The sequence below is a fragment of the Micropterus salmoides genome, unplaced genomic scaffold, assembly GCF_014851395.1.
Source record: "Micropterus salmoides isolate LMB-PRFRI ecotype aquatic unplaced genomic scaffold, ASM1485139v1 Ms_hic_scaffold_18, whole genome shotgun sequence".
Classification (NCBI taxonomy): Eukaryota; Metazoa; Chordata; class Actinopteri; order Centrarchiformes; family Centrarchidae; genus Micropterus; species Micropterus salmoides.
The window spans coordinates 17351408-17372856 of NW_024040928.1; the positions used below are offsets into that span (position 1 = coordinate 17351408).

General features: G+C 40.2%; 2 protein-coding genes across 8 annotated transcripts; one reads left to right on the top strand and one right to left on the bottom strand.

The window, feature by feature from the left end:
• Window positions 1-1480: 1480 nt before the first annotated feature.
• cd164 (CD164 molecule, sialomucin) lies at window positions 1481-13106 on the top strand. 4 transcript variants are annotated; one of them, XM_038726219.1, is made up of 6 exons: window positions 1488-1742; window positions 2419-2490; window positions 7632-7700; window positions 8056-8172; window positions 8956-9027; window positions 9153-13106. In XM_038726219.1, exons 1-6 carry the CDS (start codon window positions 1673-1675, stop codon window positions 9308-9310), a joined length of 558 nt encoding a protein of 185 aa, XP_038582147.1. In that variant the 5' UTR covers window positions 1488-1672; the 3' UTR covers window positions 9311-13106. The 4 variants fall into 4 exon arrangements, with proteins under 4 accessions (XP_038582150.1, XP_038582147.1, XP_038582149.1 ...); XM_038726221.1 differs by having other exon boundaries at window positions 1493-1742; window positions 9165-13106; XM_038726220.1 differs by having other exon boundaries at window positions 1493-1742; window positions 7635-7700.
• A 3101-nt stretch (window positions 13107-16207) lies between these two features.
• cep57l1 (centrosomal protein 57, like 1) lies at window positions 16208-20200 on the bottom strand. Of its 4 annotated transcripts, none has more exons than XM_038727441.1 (11): window positions 20024-20200; window positions 19008-19179; window positions 18726-18917; window positions 18517-18638; window positions 18133-18246; window positions 17964-18056; window positions 17589-17672; window positions 17413-17487; window positions 17045-17307; window positions 16806-16950; window positions 16208-16589 (listed from the first exon to the last, which is right to left on the bottom strand). In XM_038727441.1, exons 1-11 carry the CDS (start codon window positions 20042-20044, stop codon window positions 16383-16385), a joined length of 1488 nt encoding a protein of 495 aa, XP_038583369.1. In that variant the 5' UTR covers window positions 20045-20200; the 3' UTR covers window positions 16208-16382. The 4 variants fall into 4 exon arrangements, with proteins under 4 accessions (XP_038583369.1, XP_038583368.1, XP_038583371.1 ...); XM_038727440.1 differs by having other exon boundaries at window positions 17589-17678; XM_038727443.1 differs by having other exon boundaries at window positions 17964-18041; window positions 20024-20199.
• Window positions 20201-21449: the final 1249 nt, after the last annotated feature.

A 21449-nucleotide genomic window follows, 5' to 3' on the forward strand; every position in this document is an offset into this window, starting at 1 on the left:
AATTTATGAGAAAAAAATTGTGTTTTACAAGTTTCTTTCAGTCACTCATAATTCAATACAAGAATCAGTGCAGACAGTTCTTCCCCAATTTTTATGCTTTTGGTCTTTGAACATAAGGAAGTATCTAATAATACTGGTTAGTGAAAGTAGTTTAGGTGTGACGCTGTTGTCATTAACATCTGCATACCCTGCTTTAATCGAGTACAGAGCCTGTAGTAATACTAGCACATCTGAAAAATAGGATTTGTTTTTGTATATATGTAATCTCAGAGAATTCCAGATTTATTTCTTGTAAATGTATGACTTTATAAACTCAGAGAATATTCTAGTTCTTTTCTTGTAAATTTGTGACTTTAATCTCAAATAATATTCTAGTTTCTTTTCTTGTAAATTTATGACTTTAATCTCAGAAATTTTTGAGTTTTTCTCTGAATATTACCCCCCTTCCCTTGCTCCATAAATGTTTTGGCCCTAATGTGTCATTGTGGAATTGACCTTTTATTTGACTTAATATGGCTTATATAAAAAACTGTTGGCAATGGTGCCATGGATAAGACATGCACCTTCGTTTTGGGAGACCTCAGTTCGATTCCCACTATGACATCACCAATGTCTCCTTGAGCAAGACATTTAACCCCTAGTTGCTTTGTAAAGTCGCTTTGTCTTGAAGCTGGCTAACATAGGACGCTCCTGACATGATTTCACGTGATAATGTCATGCACTTAGGCCTACCTTAAAGTGTGTAAGTGTTAGTGACATGTAGTGGTGAGTGCTGCTCACTACCCCCCCCCCCCCCTCCCCCCCTCCATGAAAGTGTACATGATTGTACATGAAATTACCTTAGTTATCCTTGATTTCTGCCATTTTCTGTCCGCATCTATCCCTACTTTCTCTGGCTTCATCATGTTTTCACTTGTTTGACGACGATGGTTCACGCTCAGCTAGTGCTAAATAATACCCATGGTCCTCCATCTGTCCTTTTCTTCGTATGCATTCAAAGTAGTGGCAAGCTTCAACACTGCCAAAATTATACAAGAAGAAGAACAACGTAGTGACGAAACCATGGACGAAATGCGCTCTGCAGAGCTGTCTGTTTTTGGCTGCTTTATAATAATAAAAACATAGACTCAATAGATCCTCACAAATATTACGCTATGAACCCTTAAATCATAATTCTGATCATCTCTGGGAGTGTGTGTGTGTGTGTGTGGGGGGACTATAGTGCATTTGTGCCCCGGGGTCCTCTAGCGAGTGAAGCAGGCCATAGATGTGAAAGGTTATTTTTAGCGTATTAATATTCAGTGTTGTGCGTCACAGCTGTACTTTTTAGCAGGTATTTCTGAGCGCGTCTCAGGTGCCTCAGCAGAGACGAAGTGAAACCCCACAGTTTTTGATTAATGACTATATGAAGACACCCTCTTTCTCTCTCTTTTACCTTTGCCGTGTTAGCAGCTCGCGTACACTTGGTTTTTCTCACCCCTCCCAGTAAGTGCCACATGACCTGTCAAATAGGAAGTGGCAAGCTACCTAACCGAGCAGCAGCAGCAGCAGAGACGCAAGACCAGAGCAAGAAGAAGAAGAAGCCGTCAAATCTCCGAAGTCCCTTTATCGACGTTTCTCATCAGATACGTGCTCCCCGTCGTGCAGACAAGAGCTTAAGTTGGCCGCAGTCATGTACTTTAGGGTGGTGTTTTTCACTGTGGCTGTAGCTCTGATAGGTGCATCAGCCGCACCAGACTCAGGTAAGTTTGCGACCACTCATCGCTGAGCTAGCGGCTAGCCGCTTCCTTCCGTGTACCTCCTTAGCTCGGTTAAGACATCCCCAGTTAGCTAATTTTCTCTGTGTTTGCCTCCATTTTTGGTCATCTGCGAGGCCCATCAGATGTCTCGCCTCTTAGTTTGTCAGTTGTCACACATGTGTTGGTTTACGAAAAGATAGATGTATAAAATATCCCTTTAGGCAACTTGGCCAGTTTTTATTTCCACGCTGTCCAGTGAGACTCAAGTTGTCAGGACCAGCTAGCGCTTTAGCCTGTTAGCAAGCTATGTGACCTGAAATTACATTTAAATTAAGTGCCACATTTCTCTCATAATCTAACTTATGAGAGGGAGGACACGGGGCAGAAACAAGACTGGCTTTCTGTCACATCCAGTTGATCAGGTACAAGGGACCAGATGAGCTTGTTGTGTAACAGCCTGACATTTTGCCTCTTTGTTGTGTCACAATTTAAGATTCATCACATTGTAATGCCCTGCCGTGTTTGTTTGTGCTAAAATAATTTAACATTGTTAGAGCATTATTCATTATGCACAGAGCAACATCTGGAGAGCTACGGTTTCAATTTCACATCACATGTAGGAAGTTACCGTTATATTAAAAACTACCCAAACTATGTCTGATTTCTGACTTCTTTGCAGATGGATGTTCCACTTTGGCATGTGATTCATGTGTAACCACTCCTGACTGCCAGTGGGTTAACTGCACAACATGTGAGTATCTGTCTTAAATGTGTGGCAGGTTGTGGAGCGAGAGGCACAGGTTGGGCTTTGTGTGCCCTAAATTGTCCAGACAGCTGAGCTGATTGGACACATGATTCCTGGTGTGGAGAGAATGTATGCCAGTGGAGACTTTTAGATTGTGTTGTCTCAATTTCTCCAAAACCAGAGCTGTATCATAATTGTCTGGCAACAATAACCAACCGCTGTGGATCTGGACAGGCTGGTTTGGGGGTAAATTACTGGCACATGGCTCCATAGAGTGAGGGTGTAGGTTGGGCGAAAGTATGCGGCTGATTTCATAGACTTAGTACTATTTATTGCCACAATAAATTCATTGTAGAGCATTGATTGTGCACATGAGGCTTGATGTATTCTCTAAAAAGATTGAGTCACACTTTAGTTCTGATTGTGGTTTTGATGCCCTTTGCCTTACATCTCTGTGTCGTCATTCTGTAATTTCATTATGTTAATGGGAATATCTTTCTAAACATTGAGAGCTCTAGATAGAAGAAAGCTCTCTGACTTCTGCACTACAGAGGGTGACGTGGAGAAATATGCTGCAGCGGTATTTTTCAACCTAATTTGGAAAGTCTGCTGGTTTTGATTAGAAATATGCATCATTCAGTAAAAATGACAAAACTGCATGACCGATTGCTTCCTGAGTCAACCAACGGCTTTCCATCCACTGCGTGCTCCCCCCTATGGTTTGTGCTTTTAGTAGGTCAGAAGAGGAGCTGGTTGTTTTCATTTCAGGTTTTATCAGTCAGTCTTGTGTCGTAAAATCCTAGGTTTGTCACTCATTTAGCAGATATGAATAAGATTGTGTGACAATCCCTTGTGATTATTGTCTTTAAAGCACACATCTGGCTAGGTGTTTGCTGACTAAGGCTACAGTAGCCCTCTGGCCTAAATCTGAACCTTGTAAGTGGAAATAAGAAATCCTCATGAGAACTGTGATTCTTGACCATATCGGCCTAGAGGGCTTTACTCCACTGTTGGCCTGAGTTCAGTGTGTGTAGTCAGAGGCACACAGGTCTCCAGTGATTGTGAAGAAGTACAGGAGAGGAAGCGAGGAGATGTATGGCAGGAAGCCTGCAATATCCTCGCGCTGGGAAACAGAGGGAAGGAGAGGATAACCGCACGAGTGCGAGGAAATAGTGTGCAGATAGGAGAAAAGATACTTTTCATGTGCCGTGGTGTTCTTATAATTTACACCTCGGGTGCAGTTCAGGATAATCATATACTGATCTCATCTTAAATTTCCGTTGTCATTAGGCTCAAAATACTGTTACTAGTGTGTCTTAACTGCACTTGTTGTTCTAGCATATACAAAAACAGTAAGCTCTCATACAGTGGTCTTCTTTAGTAGGACAAAGCAGGTATTTTACCTCTCATGAGAGCTGACCGGTTTGACAACTTCACCAATGAAGCTTTGACTCTCCCCAGGCGAGGCTATATAGGCATAATGATGTTTTGTGGTTGAACAAAACAGGTGAGGTGACAATTAGTTAAGGATGACACCTGCACAGGTTTACAGTTACACCAAATGCACATGAGGAAATAATAACTCACAACCCACAGACATACAAAAAAAACAAATGTATCAAGATCTGTTCTCTGACTGAGTTTGTTGTCATTTCCCAGAGTTTTAATCTATATAGTGTGTTGTAGTGAATTATTTATGAACAATACTGACTGCTCACCACACAAATACACACCAAATAAGACCAGAGCTAAAGCCATTCATAAACTCAAGAATGGATCACCTATTTGATATGAACTCAGCAAAAACCGGAAAGGTCAGCTCTGGCCGGCTGAGATGGCTTTGCTGGAGCATAACCACACTGCTGCAGCAAGCTAACGCCTACCACATTGTCATTACCAGATTTATCTTTCGGTTTAGGGATTTTGTGTAAACAAGCCTTTGGCGTCAGAGGCAGATTTCCCGGCAGCCCAGTGTTTAACTGTCAAAAAAAACTACACGTGTACATGCAAGCTCTGTAGCGCCTCTAAGTACAGGCTGTCGTCTGTGACAAAGCTTGCTCTTAACCAATAAGCTGTTTTCTGTGGTAAGACTGACCCTTGAGAATTTCAATCACACCTCTGACTTGAGCAAGCTGTGGATGTACCTCGTTGTGGGGGTGATGTCACCATCTAGAAAAAAGGTTGAGAGCTAGCCCTACCTTTCACAGCTGCTTGTGAGATAACAGCCCTTTGACCTACTGGAGAGTGAAAACCCCTCCTCCTACATGACTTGACATGCATGGATCGCAGCGTTAAATCGCAGCAAGAGTGTGAAAAATAATGCAGCCAACACTTTCAGAATGACTTGATCTCTTGATGTAACTAAATCACCATTAGAAAGAGAGCGAGTCATTAAGTTTCCAGCTTTAAAAAGTTAGTAAAATATATGAGGCAACTTTATTTTTTGTGCTTGTTTTCGCTGCTGGTCAGTCATAACAGAACTAAATCATTTCATATAGCAACAGTTTGGAAAAGGTGAAAACACATCAAACAGGGAGAAGCTACATCGGTGTAGAGAAACAGTGGGGGCAAGTCAGGGCTCCGTGGCCTCGACAGATACCTGACAGAATAGCTACCAAATACCACAAAACCTCAGCTTCATTGAACCAACAGCCTCTACAGAAACCTAACACCGTGGGCTCCACAAACTAATAATTATGACACGACAGCCATTTGGTAGTTGCTTGTATCAAAGGCCAGTGCATAAAGATGCATAACCTGATACAAGGACCGCAAAATATAGCCCTGTGAGCTGTGGAAAATGTAACGCAGAGTTGTGCAAGTCATTTTTTACCCTAGTTGGAGAAAGCCAAAAGATGCTTTCAACAATGGCTGCAGCCTTACTGTTAAAGTTGGTGTGTCTGTAATTTATGGGCAGCCATCTGGTGGGACTCATTAGGTTTGGTTGCTGTGGATTATAGTATAACGAGCAAGGAAGGTGTAGCAAGGTATTTTACTGCACCAGGTGCACGACACTGAGCAGTTCTTTTTATGATATTGCTGTATGGCATGAGGATTTTTTTAAAATGAGAAGTTTAATGGCCTTCCCTGTCACTTTATTTAACCATTAATGAAGCTTTATTGGAAATATATTTTCCACTTCCTTTGTTTTTTTTTGAGACATTAAATTTCAACACCTGTAAAACAGCATTCCAGAAAGTGAAAGTTGCCATGCTGGTTATTTGTATACTGTCCGTGCATTCTCATTACAGTATTCATGTCCAGTCCTGAATTAAAGCATTGTTGAGCTGCTAGTATGTCAAAGAATAAGTAAGGTTTTTACGTTATGGTTTTTAGTTTATAACATGTCTGAAAGCAGTGAAAAATTGCAATTATTATTTCTCGCAGCCCAAGGCTACTCTTTCAAACTGCTTTTTTATCTGAAAACCTCTCAAACTCAAAGACATTCAATTGACTGTCAACATGGCAAAGAAAAGCATGAGCTCTTCACATTTGAGAAGCAGGAACCAGCAATTTGGGGGGATTTTTACTGATTCAATGAATAAGTTATCAAGAGTTGCCAGTTTTATTTTCCTTTCAGCTCTAATACATAATATATTTATTGAACTTCACACAGAATGCCCAAATTTACATTAAGGAATATTGAAACAAATGTCTCTCAATTTTAAAATTATTTCCTGTACATATCTGGGCAGTATCAGATTTCACATGTGTGGATGTCCGTGCTAAAGCTTTTGGCTGTTTAGCTTTATTAACAGCAGTTAAGTGAATGTCGTATAACTGGGTGTGAAAAGAATCAACAGTCACAAGGCGCTTGTCAATCATGACTCAGAGTTTCCTCATTGTGACACAGGCTGAGTTATACCACTGAAGAAACAAAACGTATATACATCTGAGGTTTTTTAACTTACAGAGTTTCTTCTTTGTATGTCTGTGAATTAGTACATTTTTTGAAATTTTTGTTTTCTTCTTAAATGAATAAACAACTGGATCAGTGCTATGCTACATCTGTATCTTGATTTCTTGTAAAGTATTTGGGACAGGAAAGACTTCATGACGGGGCAAAGTCCCTTTCTGCCATGGTTAATTAGTAATCCAATTTTACAATAAAAGAGAATACACCGAGATGATCAAACAGCAGACTGAACGTACAAAATACAAATAAAAAAAGTCTACTTACTTACTCTGTACGCTGTACTTCTATTCCACTATATTTTACATTTATTTATTATTTTAAGTTACTAGTTGCTAATAATATTTTGTTAGTTTATGAAATATATATTATGACCGATTTTAAACTACCTAACAGTGGATAAAGTTGTTAAAATTAGCTCAAACTCGACCAGGTACAACATTAAAATGTTTATACATTATTAATATGACTCTGACAGGTGCTCTTCTTTTGCCTAACAAATACTTTTACTTTTGTTGTGTTTAGTTCTTTTAGTTGATGATGCTTCTCTGTACCTTTACAGTAATATTTTGAATGCAGGACTTTTACTTGTTTTTTTTGCTACTTTTACTTAAATATATTTAGTTTCTGTTATCAGTGAACTATAAATTAATGATGCATCAAGTCATGATCTTATGTTGCTACAACGCTGACGTAAAAATGAAAAACAAATACACACTAAACAGGTTTCAGACATGCCTAATTTCAAATAATCAACTGTTACAATGGGGACAGCAGGATGGAAGGACCATCCTCCCAGCTGCAGGATGTGGGCCTGTGTGAGAAACCGCTCTGGCCTTCCTGTGAGGAGATAAGAAAAGAGATTTGCCCCACTATATATCATGTTGTTTAACTATTTGTATGCACAGAACAAGTGCGAGGCAGATCATTAGATGCAGCTTTCAACATGACTGTAGGCCAACATGTTTTGGACACACACAGTGATGTTTGTGATTATTTGGTTTCTTCTTGGTGAGCTGCGCAATGAAGATGTTATGAGACTTCAGTGAGATAACTAAGTATGGCTGAGCCATCAGCTCAAAACAACTCAGGATTGACCCTAAATGAATAAAATGGTGTGTCTTTGCTCTTGCTAACATAACACACTGAAATCTAGTTTGACTGCTTGGGCAAACTTAATTTAAATACAGCATGAATTGGGCATTTTTATTCATGATGCTTTTGTCTTTTTCGGTAGCTCTTGGCTGTCGCAACATGACTCTTCAGGCAGAAAACGAGACCTGCAGCAATGCCAGCTGCTCAGGTGAGTCTAACAGCATAGTGGTTCTAACTAACATTTCATATTAACATATTCTTTTAAACCCGAAGCGAATCAGCAGATCTCAAATTTGTATACTAGGAAACATATTTCTCCACGTTAGGAGTATATATTCTCTGCAGATTCTGTTTGGGCCTAGCTATTCTTTGACTAAGGTGTAAGTTAATGGTCAGCATTTTGGGTCTGTCTATATCTGTCGTCTTTGTTTTGGTTCCAAAAGACTTGGCTATGTGTAGAACAACTAAGAGAAATGATGAGGGAGTGTTGTGTAACCTTTTGTTTGGGTGGCGTCTCTTGTGTTCCCCCTTTTACCCTGTCTTGGTGTTGGTTCCCTGTCCAGCTTTTCAACCTTCTCCAGCCCCGAATTCAACTGCCTCTGCTCCTTCGACTAGTCCCTCTCCTGCTACAGCCTCCCCTACCCCTGTTGTCACCACCACTGCTAACAGCAGCACCACAGGTAACCAGTCCCCAAAAAACCTCTGCTACTCCCGGCTGTGTGTTGTGTTGTCAAGCATATAAAGGTGGAAGAGGTCCTGGTAATAGTATTGAGATCTCTGATATGATGTATGAGATCTCTCTTTGTATGGTCTGCATTTATATTCGCTCATTCAATGTATTTTCTTCTGTTTTACATCTCTGTATAGTTTTCATTCTCAATAGTGGAGTCCGCCATTCAAATTATCTTTACATGCACACTGTGGTAATGGTTTCAATTTCATTTCCGTGATAACAGCCTCACTGTTTACTGTCTTTACATCTTATCATGCTGTATAGCATTACTGTTGATGCAAAATCCAACATTCCCTACGGCTGCTGCTTCACATTAAAAGAAATCCAGGATGGCTTTTATGTTAAAGCAGTCACAGGAAACGCAATGCATTTGTCACTGCGGTTTGCGCTAACCACAAATGCATCTACAACCCCCCCCCCCCCAAAAAAATACAGCACTTTTCAACAGTGGATCATGTCTGTTAGATAAAGAGTTACAAGCAACAGGCTGCACACCTCCAACTGAAACAAACATTACTGTGCTCTGCTGTTTGGCTGCACAATAAACCAATAAATATTTGTATTTCTAACAAAATAGCTGCTCAAGATGTGTTTGCTTCAGTATTAAACCGCGCTTACTGGTACCATGAGTAACCACAGGTGTCTGCAAATCAACCATAAAATATCAAAAGGCTTAAAGTCAAGCAATGTAAAGGTTAATGGATATATTCTTACTGTGACCCTACAACAGGCAACGGAACCACTATTCCCACTGTTGCCCCGACTCCTAGTGGTAACTCCACCTCCTCTACGACTCCATCAAGTAAGTGGCAAAGTCTGACGTTGTGAACAAGCGAGAACATTTCTTAATCTCTCCTGTAATGTACTGTAAACAAGAATAATAACAAGAATAACCATTTTCCTTTGCTCTGTCTTTTATTACAACTGGAACCACATCAGTTACCCCTACTCCTGAACCTCACAAGAACACCTTTGACGCTGCTAGCTTCATTGGTGGAATAGTGCTGGTCCTGGGCCTGCAGGCTGTGATCTTCTTCCTCTACAAATTCTGCAAGTCCAAGGACCGCAACTACCACACCCTCTGAAGCAACCGCACTTTTAGATCCACATCAATCGATATCCCCACCAACTAGAACCTTCCAGAGAAGACTCCCCCACTCAGCACGCACTCATCACAACGGACTCAAACAGTGTTTTCAAGCAGGTTTTCTAGATCTTTGATGTTTGTGCCACCTGTGGTTTAAGCCTGCATTAGCGCTGCTGTTGTAATATGTATTAAGGCACTAACTCAGGCCTGTATGTATGATAATTCACGTCTCACTAATTTGTACAAATTAACAGATCTCCAGTGATACGGCATTTAAGCCTTGAGCATATGGATTACATCATCTGGTAGCTACTCCCACCTCCCATCATGCTGTTAGTCATTCAGCGAAATACCATTTTCCGGCGAATTGAAGGTGTTTGTGTTTTTTACAGCCCCTGTCCTCATGATTCCTCAATTACAGACACCACATGAGCTGCAAACTGGTAGTACTTACATACCTTTTTCATCTTGATTTGGAAACACTGTTTGAGTTCACAGCTATTCTTAAACGTGACAAATGTGATGATTCAGTATTGCTTTCAATCTGTTGAATCGTGGGCAGGTTCCTTCTCCCCCGTGCAGCTGTATCATTTATATGTGTTCATAGATGATGCAAAAGAGGTGGAGTTACTTACAGTACGAGGAAATGGAAGCAACACCCAATCATCTAACGTCAGAGTGAAAAAATAGCGATTCCCCCTGGTAAATTATTTTGGGTGTCTCCCTTGGCATTTTAGGAGTGTTTTCTGCTGTTTACTTCCCTGGGGAAATCTTTCACTTAATACTAGTTGTAGAAAATGTCAAAAAAAACAACTGCCAGTGGAGCAGCTCAATGCAATAAATCATGTAACAAGTTTATCTCCCATCCCTTAATCTCCCAAAGGTTTTTTCTGATCTTTACAGACGTACCCAACAGAGTTGCTAATGTTGAGCTGGCCCTGTGGCCCCATTTCTGTGGAGTACTCAAAGGGTGTGTGGGTCAAAATGAAAGATTGTAGAATATTTCAGAAATATGAATAATTAATTTGTTTTAATGATGTACAATATAGTTGATGCGGATATAAAGCAAAATGGCATGCATGCACTTTCTTGATGTGACAGTGATAGCAGTGAAGTGCCTTTAATGTCCAGTATGACTTAAAGAGAGAAATGGAAGAGGATGAGTCCTTTCTTCCTGGTTGAGGCCTGAAATGTTATCATTAGTTTATGTTTCTAAGAAAGAAACTGTATCGCAGTGCTGATATTGGTGAGAACTGTAGTATCCCAGCTGGCCTGAATAACCTTTTTATTGTTAGAATACAGTAGATAGTATCGAGGGCCTTGATCAGTCAAGACTGAAGTTTTTCCCATAAGCAGAGGACTATATTCAGTGCATGAAACCTATGGTCTTCTCACCAGTGACCTTGTGTAAATGAATAATTAAAGGTGCTCTCCCTTCTGTTGCACCCTAAAACGGTTCTCAAATATCCTCCCACTTCACTATTTATGTTTCAGAACATTGAGTTATAAATTGTGTCTAATTTCAAAACATGAACAATGAACTGGCAGGAAATTTTGAACTGTTAGGTGCTATACATCTGGAAGTGTACTTTTTTAAGGACAATGTTGGGCTTAATTAAAAAACTTGAGTATTGGAGAGTGACAAAAATGTTGGACTGTTGGAGTGTTGGTTTGGTGAAATGCACCTCTGATTATTGACTTTACCTGTAAATGAGAGGATTGTGAATGAAGTGCAGAACTGCAACATCTAAGTGGTCGTGCTAGAGCTCATGGCAAGTTCTCTAATTGGCTTGCTGCTAACGGTGTGATTTTTATTTTTTTCTCTTTCCCATTTTGTCCCTCCCTGTACATAGCCATGTCCTGTTTTTGTTTATATTCTAGGTTTCGACTTGAGGAGAGGCTAAATGAAGGAGCGTTTATCAGTACATTTTGCTTGTAGTGGCTTGTCGACGTCAGTAATGTTTTGTTAAATGCCTTTTTTCATTATTGCATGCTGGATGCTTGGAGTTGTGATTTTTCCTGCCATTGCATATGCTGTTAAGGATTAAGACACTTAAAAACCACTTGATTATTTGTGATTAGCCCATATGCTAGTTGAAAGATTGCCTTGAAACAGTGTGCATTAAGCCAAAGGCCTCAGTTTTGGCATGGAAATTGAGCATTGCACTGACAAGCTTTGTTTTGTAACTTTGTCTTTGTAAGTGTTTTCATGGTTCAGCCGACACAAAAAAAAATCAGACGCTTGTATAAATACTCAATCTTGAACATAATCTAGTTAATGAATGAATAACCACCTTGTTTTGTATGACCACGAACAGTAAAAAAAATCATGATTGAAGATGTTTTCTTTCTTTTGGCTTTCATAATTTAGGATTACATGTTTTCTGCTGCTCACCATTAACACGCCTTTTAACCTAGTCACCTGGTGGCATTAGGCTACAGCCCAAAGACCCAACTATGGCGAGTAGGCTACAGAGTTTTGCCTTAGCTGCACCCATTTGTACATTCTCTGCATGTGGAGAGCCTTCGCCCAAAATTAAGAGAAATATTTGATATTTTATTCACAGCTGTTGTGTTGGTTTGCTGTGTAACCACTGAATCCAGGCAGAGTGCTCAGTGCTTTTTAACATGGTAGCTGCATTCCTTACACAGCATCACATGTTGACATTGTGGTGCGTCAAAACACCTCTGGTGTCTATGGATACAAATAGATGTCCATTGTGATGCCTCACTGCAGCTTAAACTACAAGTTTCTCAGTCCATGCACCTCTTAAAGAAAAGTGCCTTATTCAGTTAATATCCATATAAAGTTGGAGTTGGTATGCCACACCTATTAAATACCAATGGGACTCAGCACTTTCAGACCCCTGTGAAGTGGTTTTCTGTGTTGTATTCTACGTAAATGTCAGTTCTGTCACGCTTAGCCTTATCATCTTGATCAATCCCACAGAACATTTGCTAGTGAAAAGCTTGTCCAGGCAAATACCAGGCTGCTTTTGTTTGAAAGGTTTGTTTATTTGTTAGGAGTATCTTGTGCTTATTCTTGGAATTTCTGTAGCATTTAGTGTCTACATTTTGACCAATCATGCAAAATAATTATTGGTGTTTTAAATGCTGCTGAAATGAGTATAACCAGCTAGGGAATGACATAGTTTTCAACTACATGAACCCTGGGTGTAGCCTGGACATCTTCTCACCAGCACATTGTTATAAAAAATAACTTACCAGTGATGTTGTAACCACAGTCCCAGACCTCTGGTGGTGGTGTTGTGACATTTCCTCCACAATGCAAAGTCATATGATGACTTCCACTTTGGTTGTAATTTTCAATTATTGCATTGAATGATCTGTTTTCTGTCCAGTAGGATTTTAAATTCAAAATCAAAATTTGCTTTGTCATGGAGGGCTCTCCTGTCAGTTTTCAGCATCGCAGTGTTCCAAACCAACGAGTAAAAAAGCTTTTTGATTCCCTCCTTCGCCACATGGCGATATTGCTATGTGCACACACTGTAGTGCCATATGTGTTACGTTTTGTGTTAGAGGCCATCAATCTTGTAGGTACGATTTGTTTTTGGGGTTTTTTGTTTTGCTCCCACCCCACTTTGAAAGACACAACTATTCACGCACAGCCATATGTAGAAACTTGCAGGTGCCACTATGCCTCCTGAAATGTTTTGTGCTTATGTGCCCTTTTTCTTTTCTCTCAAACCTTTTTTATTTTGTGCCTTGGTTTCTAGTGCTGCCTTTAGTTTCACAATGTAAAACCAATAAAGTTTGAATATTGTCAAAACAAATCACTGTATTTACCCTCATTTAACATCTGGATTTGGCAATATATTTCTAGTTGTGTTTTGATACCATTTGGACTGAGCCAGGCTAGAGGTTTCCAGACTTTATGCTAAGCTAAGCTAACTGGTTGCTGGCGGTAGCTTGAAATTTACTGAGCAGACAGTCGTATCTCATCTAAGTCTCGGCAAGAAAGCAGATAAGGAAGATTTCCCTAAATTTCCCAAACTATTCATGGTAAATGGTCTATATAGTGCTTTTCTAGTCTTTGTGACCACTCGAAGCTCTTTACACCACATTCACACACTGATGCAGAGGCTATAACAATTTGGGGTTCACTGTCTTCACTTTGACATGCCATAGCGCTCACACAGCATTCATGTAAACTCTGTCTTGATTGTGGTCAATATACTTTCTATAGAGAAAAGCACTGATACTTCACAGGCAAAATCAGATTCTTATTGATACCCCGCTTGTACAACATTTTGATGTTATACATGCTGGATCCATCCCACCCCATCAATGCCCTCCATCTCCAATCTCTACTTGGTAATCAAGAGTAGTGGTTCCCAACCTTGGGTTTGGGACCCTCCACAGGCTCCCAAGATAAATCTGAGGGGTCATCAGATCATTGAAGGGAAGGGAAAGAAAAAACTATATTTTTGTTACATGTAATCATATTTGGGATAGAAACTTAATACTCTTATTTCTTCAGGCCTCTAAAAATCCCTAAAATAAAACAATCCTAGAAGTAACTGCACACAATAAGGCCATAACTGCTTCATTTTTAGGGGTCACAAGCCCAAAAAGGTTGTGAACCACTGCTCTACCTATACAATAGTTTAATGTTTTTGGTGACATTAGTGTCACCTTTGGCCATACACAAACTAATGGGCTGACAAGCATCCACTATATGATTACAGCTTTTCCTGATGTCTACAATATACATTATATAATAAAGTTTAAGTGGGAAAACACTTGAACTGGTGCTCACCTAATTTGGTGATTAGTGTACACATCAGTATGATAGTAGTCAACATGTTTTTAATTAGGAAACGAGTACAAATTTTATTGCAGCCATGTGCAAACATTAATAAAACTGCCATTATTTGCTGGCATGTAAAACCAAAGAAACCACCTCTCTGTTCAGAACAACCTGTTTGTTTTTCACTGTGTTGCGCCTCTGACCGGACACACGCACAGTTTCCAAGGTCATAGCAAGGTTCTGCTTATGTAGCAAGAACTGTTAGCTCTAAAGGAAATGTTAGTGTGTATGTGTGTCTGTGTGCGAACACTCAAGAATCACGGTCTGTACAGTTGACTACATTCTTGAACGAGGTGTGTGCGTACAAAATGTGTTTGTGCTGAGCAGACTGTTATTCTTGCAGTGGCCCAGCAGTCCCCAGCTGGCACAGTTTCCCAGAAGCAAGGACACGAGATAATGTTTTTGGACAACCACTCCACAATGTCTCTCTTGTGTGTCCACTGAAAACAATCTGCAACCCTGTACTTAGCATGTGCTGTTACTAGACAGAGATAGAAATGCTTGTGCTGCTCTATCAAGAACATCTCTATGGGCCTTTCACTAAGAAGTGGAAAATCCTGCAGCCAGCTTTTCAACTTTTTAATTCAATTGACTGTAAGCACATATACTTATTCTTGTTTCAGTGTTACACTGTAGACATATCTGCTCATGATGATGGACTTGTAGCTGTTTGTAGGCAGTCCTTTCACACACCCACAATAAAATGCCTTACACAAACTCACATCTACCCAGCCCTTCTACATACACTGCTCTCTGAACACACCACTGCTATTCACACCAGACAAAAAGAGGGGTGTGCAGTCACACAGTATTCGAGCTACAGGGTCAGGAGAGTGGATGGAGGGGGGTGGATGTTGTAAGTGGGCATGGAGGGTCTTGACTTGCCTCAGCTAACCAGATTGCTGTGCCCAGTCATGCCCTGTAATCTAATATGGGGAAGCAGAGACAAACAATGCATTAGGTTTAGTCTCTCTCTTACACCAGCTCAGTCCATTTAACCATGCAGTGAACTCCAAGTCATGCCAAGAATACCAGGGGCTGAGCAATGTTAGCTAGATAATCAACTGAAAAGGCTGAATGCAGAGCAACAATAATGATCAGCTGTTTTTCTTCTCCTGTGACCCAGAAGCTCGGACAGGCCAGTTAGGGATGTTGCACTGTTTAAATTTTTGCTTTTATTTCAGCTGGTGGTACAGGGAGTGACAGAGATAATCTTTGAGGTCAAAAATGCTTCTTTTGTATGAAAAATGAGATGAGAAAATAAAAATGTTGACAAAGCCCCGATAATGAGGTGATAATGCAGGAATGTTATGAGGCAGCTTCACATGTGGTAATCCATCCCATAAAAGGTGGCTGACTCTAATAAACAAGAGAGCAAAAATCTAAAAGCCTCAGCCACGACAGAAATGTGAGCGGTCATCTGAACAGCCTGCAATTAAGGTGAGTAATAGCTTTCATAGTTGAATTTGAGATATCTGAGCTGTTTTGGCTGTGTCATAAAGTAGCCCCACTTGTGCACAGCGATACAAACCCATAGACCACATCAGTTTGTCTTGTGGTCAGGGCTACATTTACTCAGCTGTCCAGCCAGCAACTGTAGCAGAGTTCACAAAGCATTTGGTCCATCTCTGTCCATCTCAGTTCAAGACAGTAGGAGCCTGATGCTGCACAGAACACTGACATGTTATGTCTTATTATAAATGCAACTGTATAATGTGTAGGAGTGAAAGCCCTCACATTTGTAAAATAGACACAGGCTGAGCACTGCCACCAAGTGGTTCTCAGTGCAACATTCAAACAGTGGTGCTTAATTATATTTTAATTTTTTTAACACAAACGAACATATGCTTTAATTACTTTACACTTTAATTAATTGTTTAATGAAAAAACATTTGTGTTGGCACACAAGAATAAGCTTTATTAAAAAAAAAAAAAGTACTATTAAAAATAGATTACTCCAGCTTCATTTGGGATTAGATGTAAGGTCATGATTCATAAACTATACACACTTGAAGCACACAATGTGCAAGATTTCAGATTTTAAGTCACCCACTGCTTAATAGGTTTGATGAGTAACACAAAAACACTTTATTCCCTCTTTTTATTTGTTACTGAAAATGTCCCAGAGGCCATTTGATGAGAGGGGAAAGCAGGCTGCAAGAAACCAAAAGGGGGAGTCTTGTTGTTCAACCCAGCTGTAGTATCAAAGCCTGCGCACAGAATAGTCTTTCAGAGAACCTCATGTTTCCCAGGAGATGTCATCTTGTTTCAGGCTGTTTCTGAACTTCTGGGTCTCTCTGAGAAGCTGCAGGTTGTTGTGAGGGTCCCCACCTTTCTTTCCTTTCTGCTTAGCCTTAACAGGAGAAGGAACAGGTGGCTTGATCCCACTCAACTTCTTGGCTGTGTGTTCCTCAGAGCCTGGCTGGCTTTGGGTCAATTTATGGACCTGTGCAGGAGCCGAAGACACAAAACATTACAACACCTACCCTACCTAAACAATCAGTGATGGATATAAGCTGACACTACATACAGACACAGGACTTTCTGTTGGCATACAGATCTTTTATACATCTATAAAGTTCTTTAATGAGGTAAGAAATTGTGCTTTTGACCATCTTTACAAACGTTCCTCTGGATTGTTTTGAGCATCAAGTTCACATACCGTCTGCTGGTATTTGCGGAGTTTAGTGATCTGAGCACCCTTCTCCTCCATCCTGGACACCAACCTCTCCAGTTCTCTCTGCAGATCCTGCCTCTGTTCGCGTTGTTGGGTTGCATCTATCTGACCCACCAACTCCTGATGCTCACTGACAAAAACAAACAAACAAAAAAAACCACAGACACAGATTACTAAATGTGTAAAAGAAAAACAAAATCATTTTAAAATAAAAGCTTACTGACAAGCTCATTTGTCCTAACTCGTCCTGCAGAGCCAAGAGCAGGTCAGACAGCGAGCCCAATGACTGAGCTGCTTGTTCGCGTTCCCTGTCAGGCTTGTGAGAAGTGGTGCAAGATGGAGAAAAGTCCTTCTGGAGGCTTTTTTTGGCTCCACAACCAGACTTGTACAGAGAGCTCAGTCGTTCACACAGCTGGGGCTGATGGTGCTTCATCATGTGAAGTATACTTTGTATGTTGGCGTGGACTGAATGGCTTGGGCTTGTCGACTGTGACAGGTAGGAGAAATCAAAATCAATCAAAGGGATTTAAAAAAGGCAAAGGAGTTAATACTTGGTTTTTCAAATTAGTGCAGAGCACCAGACCTGACTTACCGTTCCTGCAACAAAGGGCATTTGTTTATGCCTTGGGCCGCTTGGTGATGCCAGCTCTTTCTGTCTGGACGTTTTCTGAGGTAGAAGACAGCTGTTATCACTATTATGTGCAAACAAATATTTTCCTCATCAACTAAATACAGGCAGTTAATTAGTTTCATCAGTAAGAAAAGCACCTTTGTGGTCTTTTTTGTTTTCTTCTTTGGCTTTATCTCTTCAGAAGATGGCAAAGACAATCGAAGGTTGATGTCCAACTCCTTCTGCAGCTTTGGACAGTAATAGCATGCTTAAAGATTCTTTGTTGGCATTTTACCATTATTAGACAATGAGTTTTATGTAACTCACTAGAGATCATTTAAAGGGAACTAAAAGTAATGGAATTTCTATATAATAATACAAAAATGTAAAAATCATTGCTTATTTTTCTGCATTTATCGTAAAATATGTGTATGTTGGGTAAGGATAATTAAAAAACAAAGTGAAAATGTGTATTCTTATGTGATTGTTGCTTCATAGAGCTGATCCAAAAAGTGAAGTGCACATGGACTCACCTCGTCTGCTTTCTCCTGCAAAAGTTTACGCTCATGCTCTTCTTTCAGTAGTTTTTGCTCCAGAATGGCAAGCTTAGTCTGAAAGCAAAATTGCTTTAAAAAAATCATCTCATCATTCAGCTTGTGAGGATTAGCATTAAGACTAATCAATTGGAAAACTGTGAATTACCTCTGCCCGAGTTTGGGTCTTGCTCAGTTTGAGACACTCTGATTCAAGCTTTTCCAGCTTCTCCTGCTGAAATTCGGTGTTTGAGCTGCTTGGCTGCGGGTTCTGCAGTGAAGCCTGGTGGGGAGGTAAACATTTATGTCACTTACAGTACATACAGAAACGCTTGGGTGTACTGGAACACAGATGACGAATGGGATTAGGATATAATCATTGCTTTTTATCTTTTTGGGAAAGAGTTCATTCAATTTTATTTAAAATATATCAAGCCTGTTTTCTAGACTACAGTTTCCATATATCATATTAGCCTTATAGTTAGGGTCTACTTTTAAAAGAAAAATTTGTAAATTAATTTTGTTTCTTTCAATTTGTAGCATTTTGGACTACCTGATTCTCCATGAGAGCAGTCCTCTCTTTCTTAGCGTTTTCAACCATCTTCCTCATGTAGTCCAGCTGCTTCTCAAGAACCTTACACCGAGCCTCTGCAGACTGCAGCTTTGAGTCCAGCTCTGTTATCATAAACACATCCAGAACTATTGAATAGCATCTACAGAAAATAACAGTGGCCTCTCCCTTTTGCACCCACCATCACTTACCTTTCCTTCCATTGTTATCTGTCTCAGGAAGGCTGGCTGCTGGTTGGCTGAGCACCCTGTAAGATGCTTCAACCTGTTCACGACTCTGACACGCATCATGGGAGAACTGCTGGTAGCTCTTCTCCGCTTGCTTCCTTTCCAGCTCCAACTTCCTGATTTTCTCCTGGAGGGTCTTCAGGGCATCAACAACAGCTAAAGAAGCGAGAAAACAGAAAAGCATAAAGTGGGCATAACAAAAACATTGTGTGAGACAAGAAGCTTGACATAACGGCTGTGCCATACCTCTGCTATCAATATTAGGTTTGGTCTGAGACATCCAAGGGCCAGTCATCTGTGGGTCTATGCTGATGGATGAGCGTGAGGAAAGCTCCAGCTGTGTTGACATTGGTAGAATCCGGTCTGGAGGCTGGTAATAGCTCCCAATGTAACTGTTTTTGGAGGGTGAGTCTAAAATCTACAGACATGAAGAGGAGGAGGTTGCTTGAAACTGTAAAGCTGATGATACACGGGGCAACTTTTTGAGCAATATTGCTGGGCAATCTCGCTGGTGGCAAGTCCGACTATGTTTTGAACGGATAGCGGCGGGGCGGGCCAGGTGACCGGAATGATGGGGGAAGGGCATTACGGTAGTAATCTTTACTCATTAACATTATCATCAGCTTTAGAAGACTGCAATTAATGATTATTTTCGTTAGCAATTAATTGCTTAAACTGATGATACACAGAGCAACGGTGCAGGGCAACATTGCCGTCAATGGTAATGATTACTAAATTACCGTAATCCCCTTCCAACTCCACAAACTCAAAACATAGTCGGACTTGCCACTAGCAAGATTGCCCAACAACATTGCTCAAAAAGTTGCCCCGCGTATCATCAGCTTTAGTCTATTAAATTAAAGACCATATTAATAAAATGCCCCTGCAAGATCACTATGGACTAACTAACTGATTAATCGGCCAATCGTTAAACACTGTACTATCCTTCAGTGCACAAGCAACAAGAAAGCTATTTTCCAAAGAAACCCACCTCCTGAATGACTCGAGGATTTTAAAATCACTAACGGTAACGTAGGGAAGCGAAAACTAACCGACTTATTTACGTTACAAACATTAAGACAAATTGTTTTCGTTTCGCAAATGCAGTAAGGAACGCCCTTTGCGACGGTCTTCGCGAAACTTAAACTAGAAAAACGTAACAACACCAACAGAAAAGCGTCTTCAGATAACAACAAAATAAACAACGCTAAAGCTAATGCGTTAGCCACATTCACAGCTAACGGCTGATTAGCGACTGTTACCTGATCGTAATGAGTCTCCATACTGCGGCACTAAAAAGGAATCATATGTTTGTATCTATTATTCCCGGACTGCTTGTATAAGTTGTGTAAATGATTATTTTGTAGTTAGGATAATCGATTTCTTCAAGAGACTCGGTTGTCCTGTCACCCCAGTCAGTCCGGACTTTTTAAATTTCCCTCCTCTTTACCGCCCTCATCACTAGTTCCGCCTGCTCACTGTTTTCTCCTCCACATCCCCACTGTGATCCAGACCTTTCACTGTAGTTCAAGATAAACTCGCATCTGATAAAATCAAAGTTTAGATTTAAGGGATATTTAATCAGGGAAAAGTACTCAAATTGCGCCTTCCACCTTTCTGCTTCTCCCTTAAAACAACCTAAGCCTACACCCACTCTAAACTGGGTTTAACAAGATATACATTTAGCTGACAATTTTATCCAAAGCGACTTACAATTACTATACATGTCAGAGGTCGCACGCCTCTGGAGCAAGGGATTAAGTCTTACTCAGGGACACAATGGTGGATGTCTTACAGTGGGAATTGAACCCAGATCTCCCACACCAAAGGCAAGCTTCTTATCTATGCGCTATCACCAACCCCCAAGATAAAATATTCAAATATTGAAAAATTAAAAATGACATGTTCTAAAACATTTATACATACATACATGTTGGCTATGTCTCATACGGGTGCTTATTTACAACCCTAAACTGTTTTAGATTACATGCTGTGAATACTCACTGCATTTAAATCTAAAACCTCACAGAACTGTTGTCAGAAATGGGAAGCTGAAGGACTATAGCCAGGATTTTAGAACTATTAAATGTCATAAGTCCTGCATGCATTTTTTATGGATCAGAAGTATTTTTGAATGCTTTGGTTAGAACAGTGGCAGGCTAACATTTAGAGTATTTGATCATTTCCAGACACATTACTGAAAAAGAAACCAAAGCCCTTATTTTTTCAAAATCGGTGCATGTAAGTGAAGAAACCAGGCTCCTTAAGGGTGACACATATTTTTGTTATGTTACCATTTTCCTTTAACAGCTTCTCCCAAAATACATTGGCATGGACTCAAAGTCCTCAGTGGTAGCTATGGCCTTGATGGACGTAATTTAAGAAAGGACCCCTCATGGTCTGCATAATGGGAAGTTATAGTACATTGTATTATGTGGAGACATGCCAACTTTCAATTAATTATACAATTGTTGAAGCCATTTCTCTGATCACTTAGACTATTGTAGGTTAGTTAGTGTGTTTAGCCAGCAAATCAATCACCCTGTAAACATTTGCACAGCAGTATGGAAATAGCCTGCTACAGCGTGACAGGTGTGCTGCACTGAGATAAAGAAAGTATTTTCTGAAAAACTTGTTTTGGTATTTGTATTTCCTCCTGTTTCATGATTCCACATTTGTGTATCTTAT

What these genes read in the sequence shown, in the direction of transcription:
- cd164 (XM_038726219.1), top strand. Translation starts at nt 1,673, where the DNA reads ATGTACTTTAGGGTGGTGTTTTTCACTGTGGCTGTAGCTCTGATAGGT. An exon ending in ATCAGCCGCACCAGACTCAG is followed by an intron (nt 1,743 to 2,418) that starts GTAAGTTTGCGA and finishes ACTTCTTTGCAG; the next exon opens with ATGGATGTTCCACTTTGGCA. An exon ending in TGCTAACAGCAGCACCACAG is followed by an intron (nt 8,173 to 8,955) that starts GTAACCAGTCCC and finishes ACCCTACAACAG; the next exon opens with GCAACGGAACCACTATTCCC.
- cep57l1 (XM_038727440.1), bottom strand. Translation starts at nt 20,044, where the DNA reads ATGGAGACTCATTACGATCAG. An exon ending in ACCTAATATTGATAGCAGAG is followed by an intron (nt 18,918 to 19,007) that starts GTATGGCACAGC and finishes TCGCTTCTTTAG; the next exon opens with CTGTTGTTGATGCCCTGAAG. An exon ending in TGCAGGAGAAAGCAGACGAG is followed by an intron (nt 17,679 to 17,963) that starts GTGAGTCCATGT and finishes TACTGTCCAAAG; the next exon opens with CTGCAGAAGGAGTTGGACAT.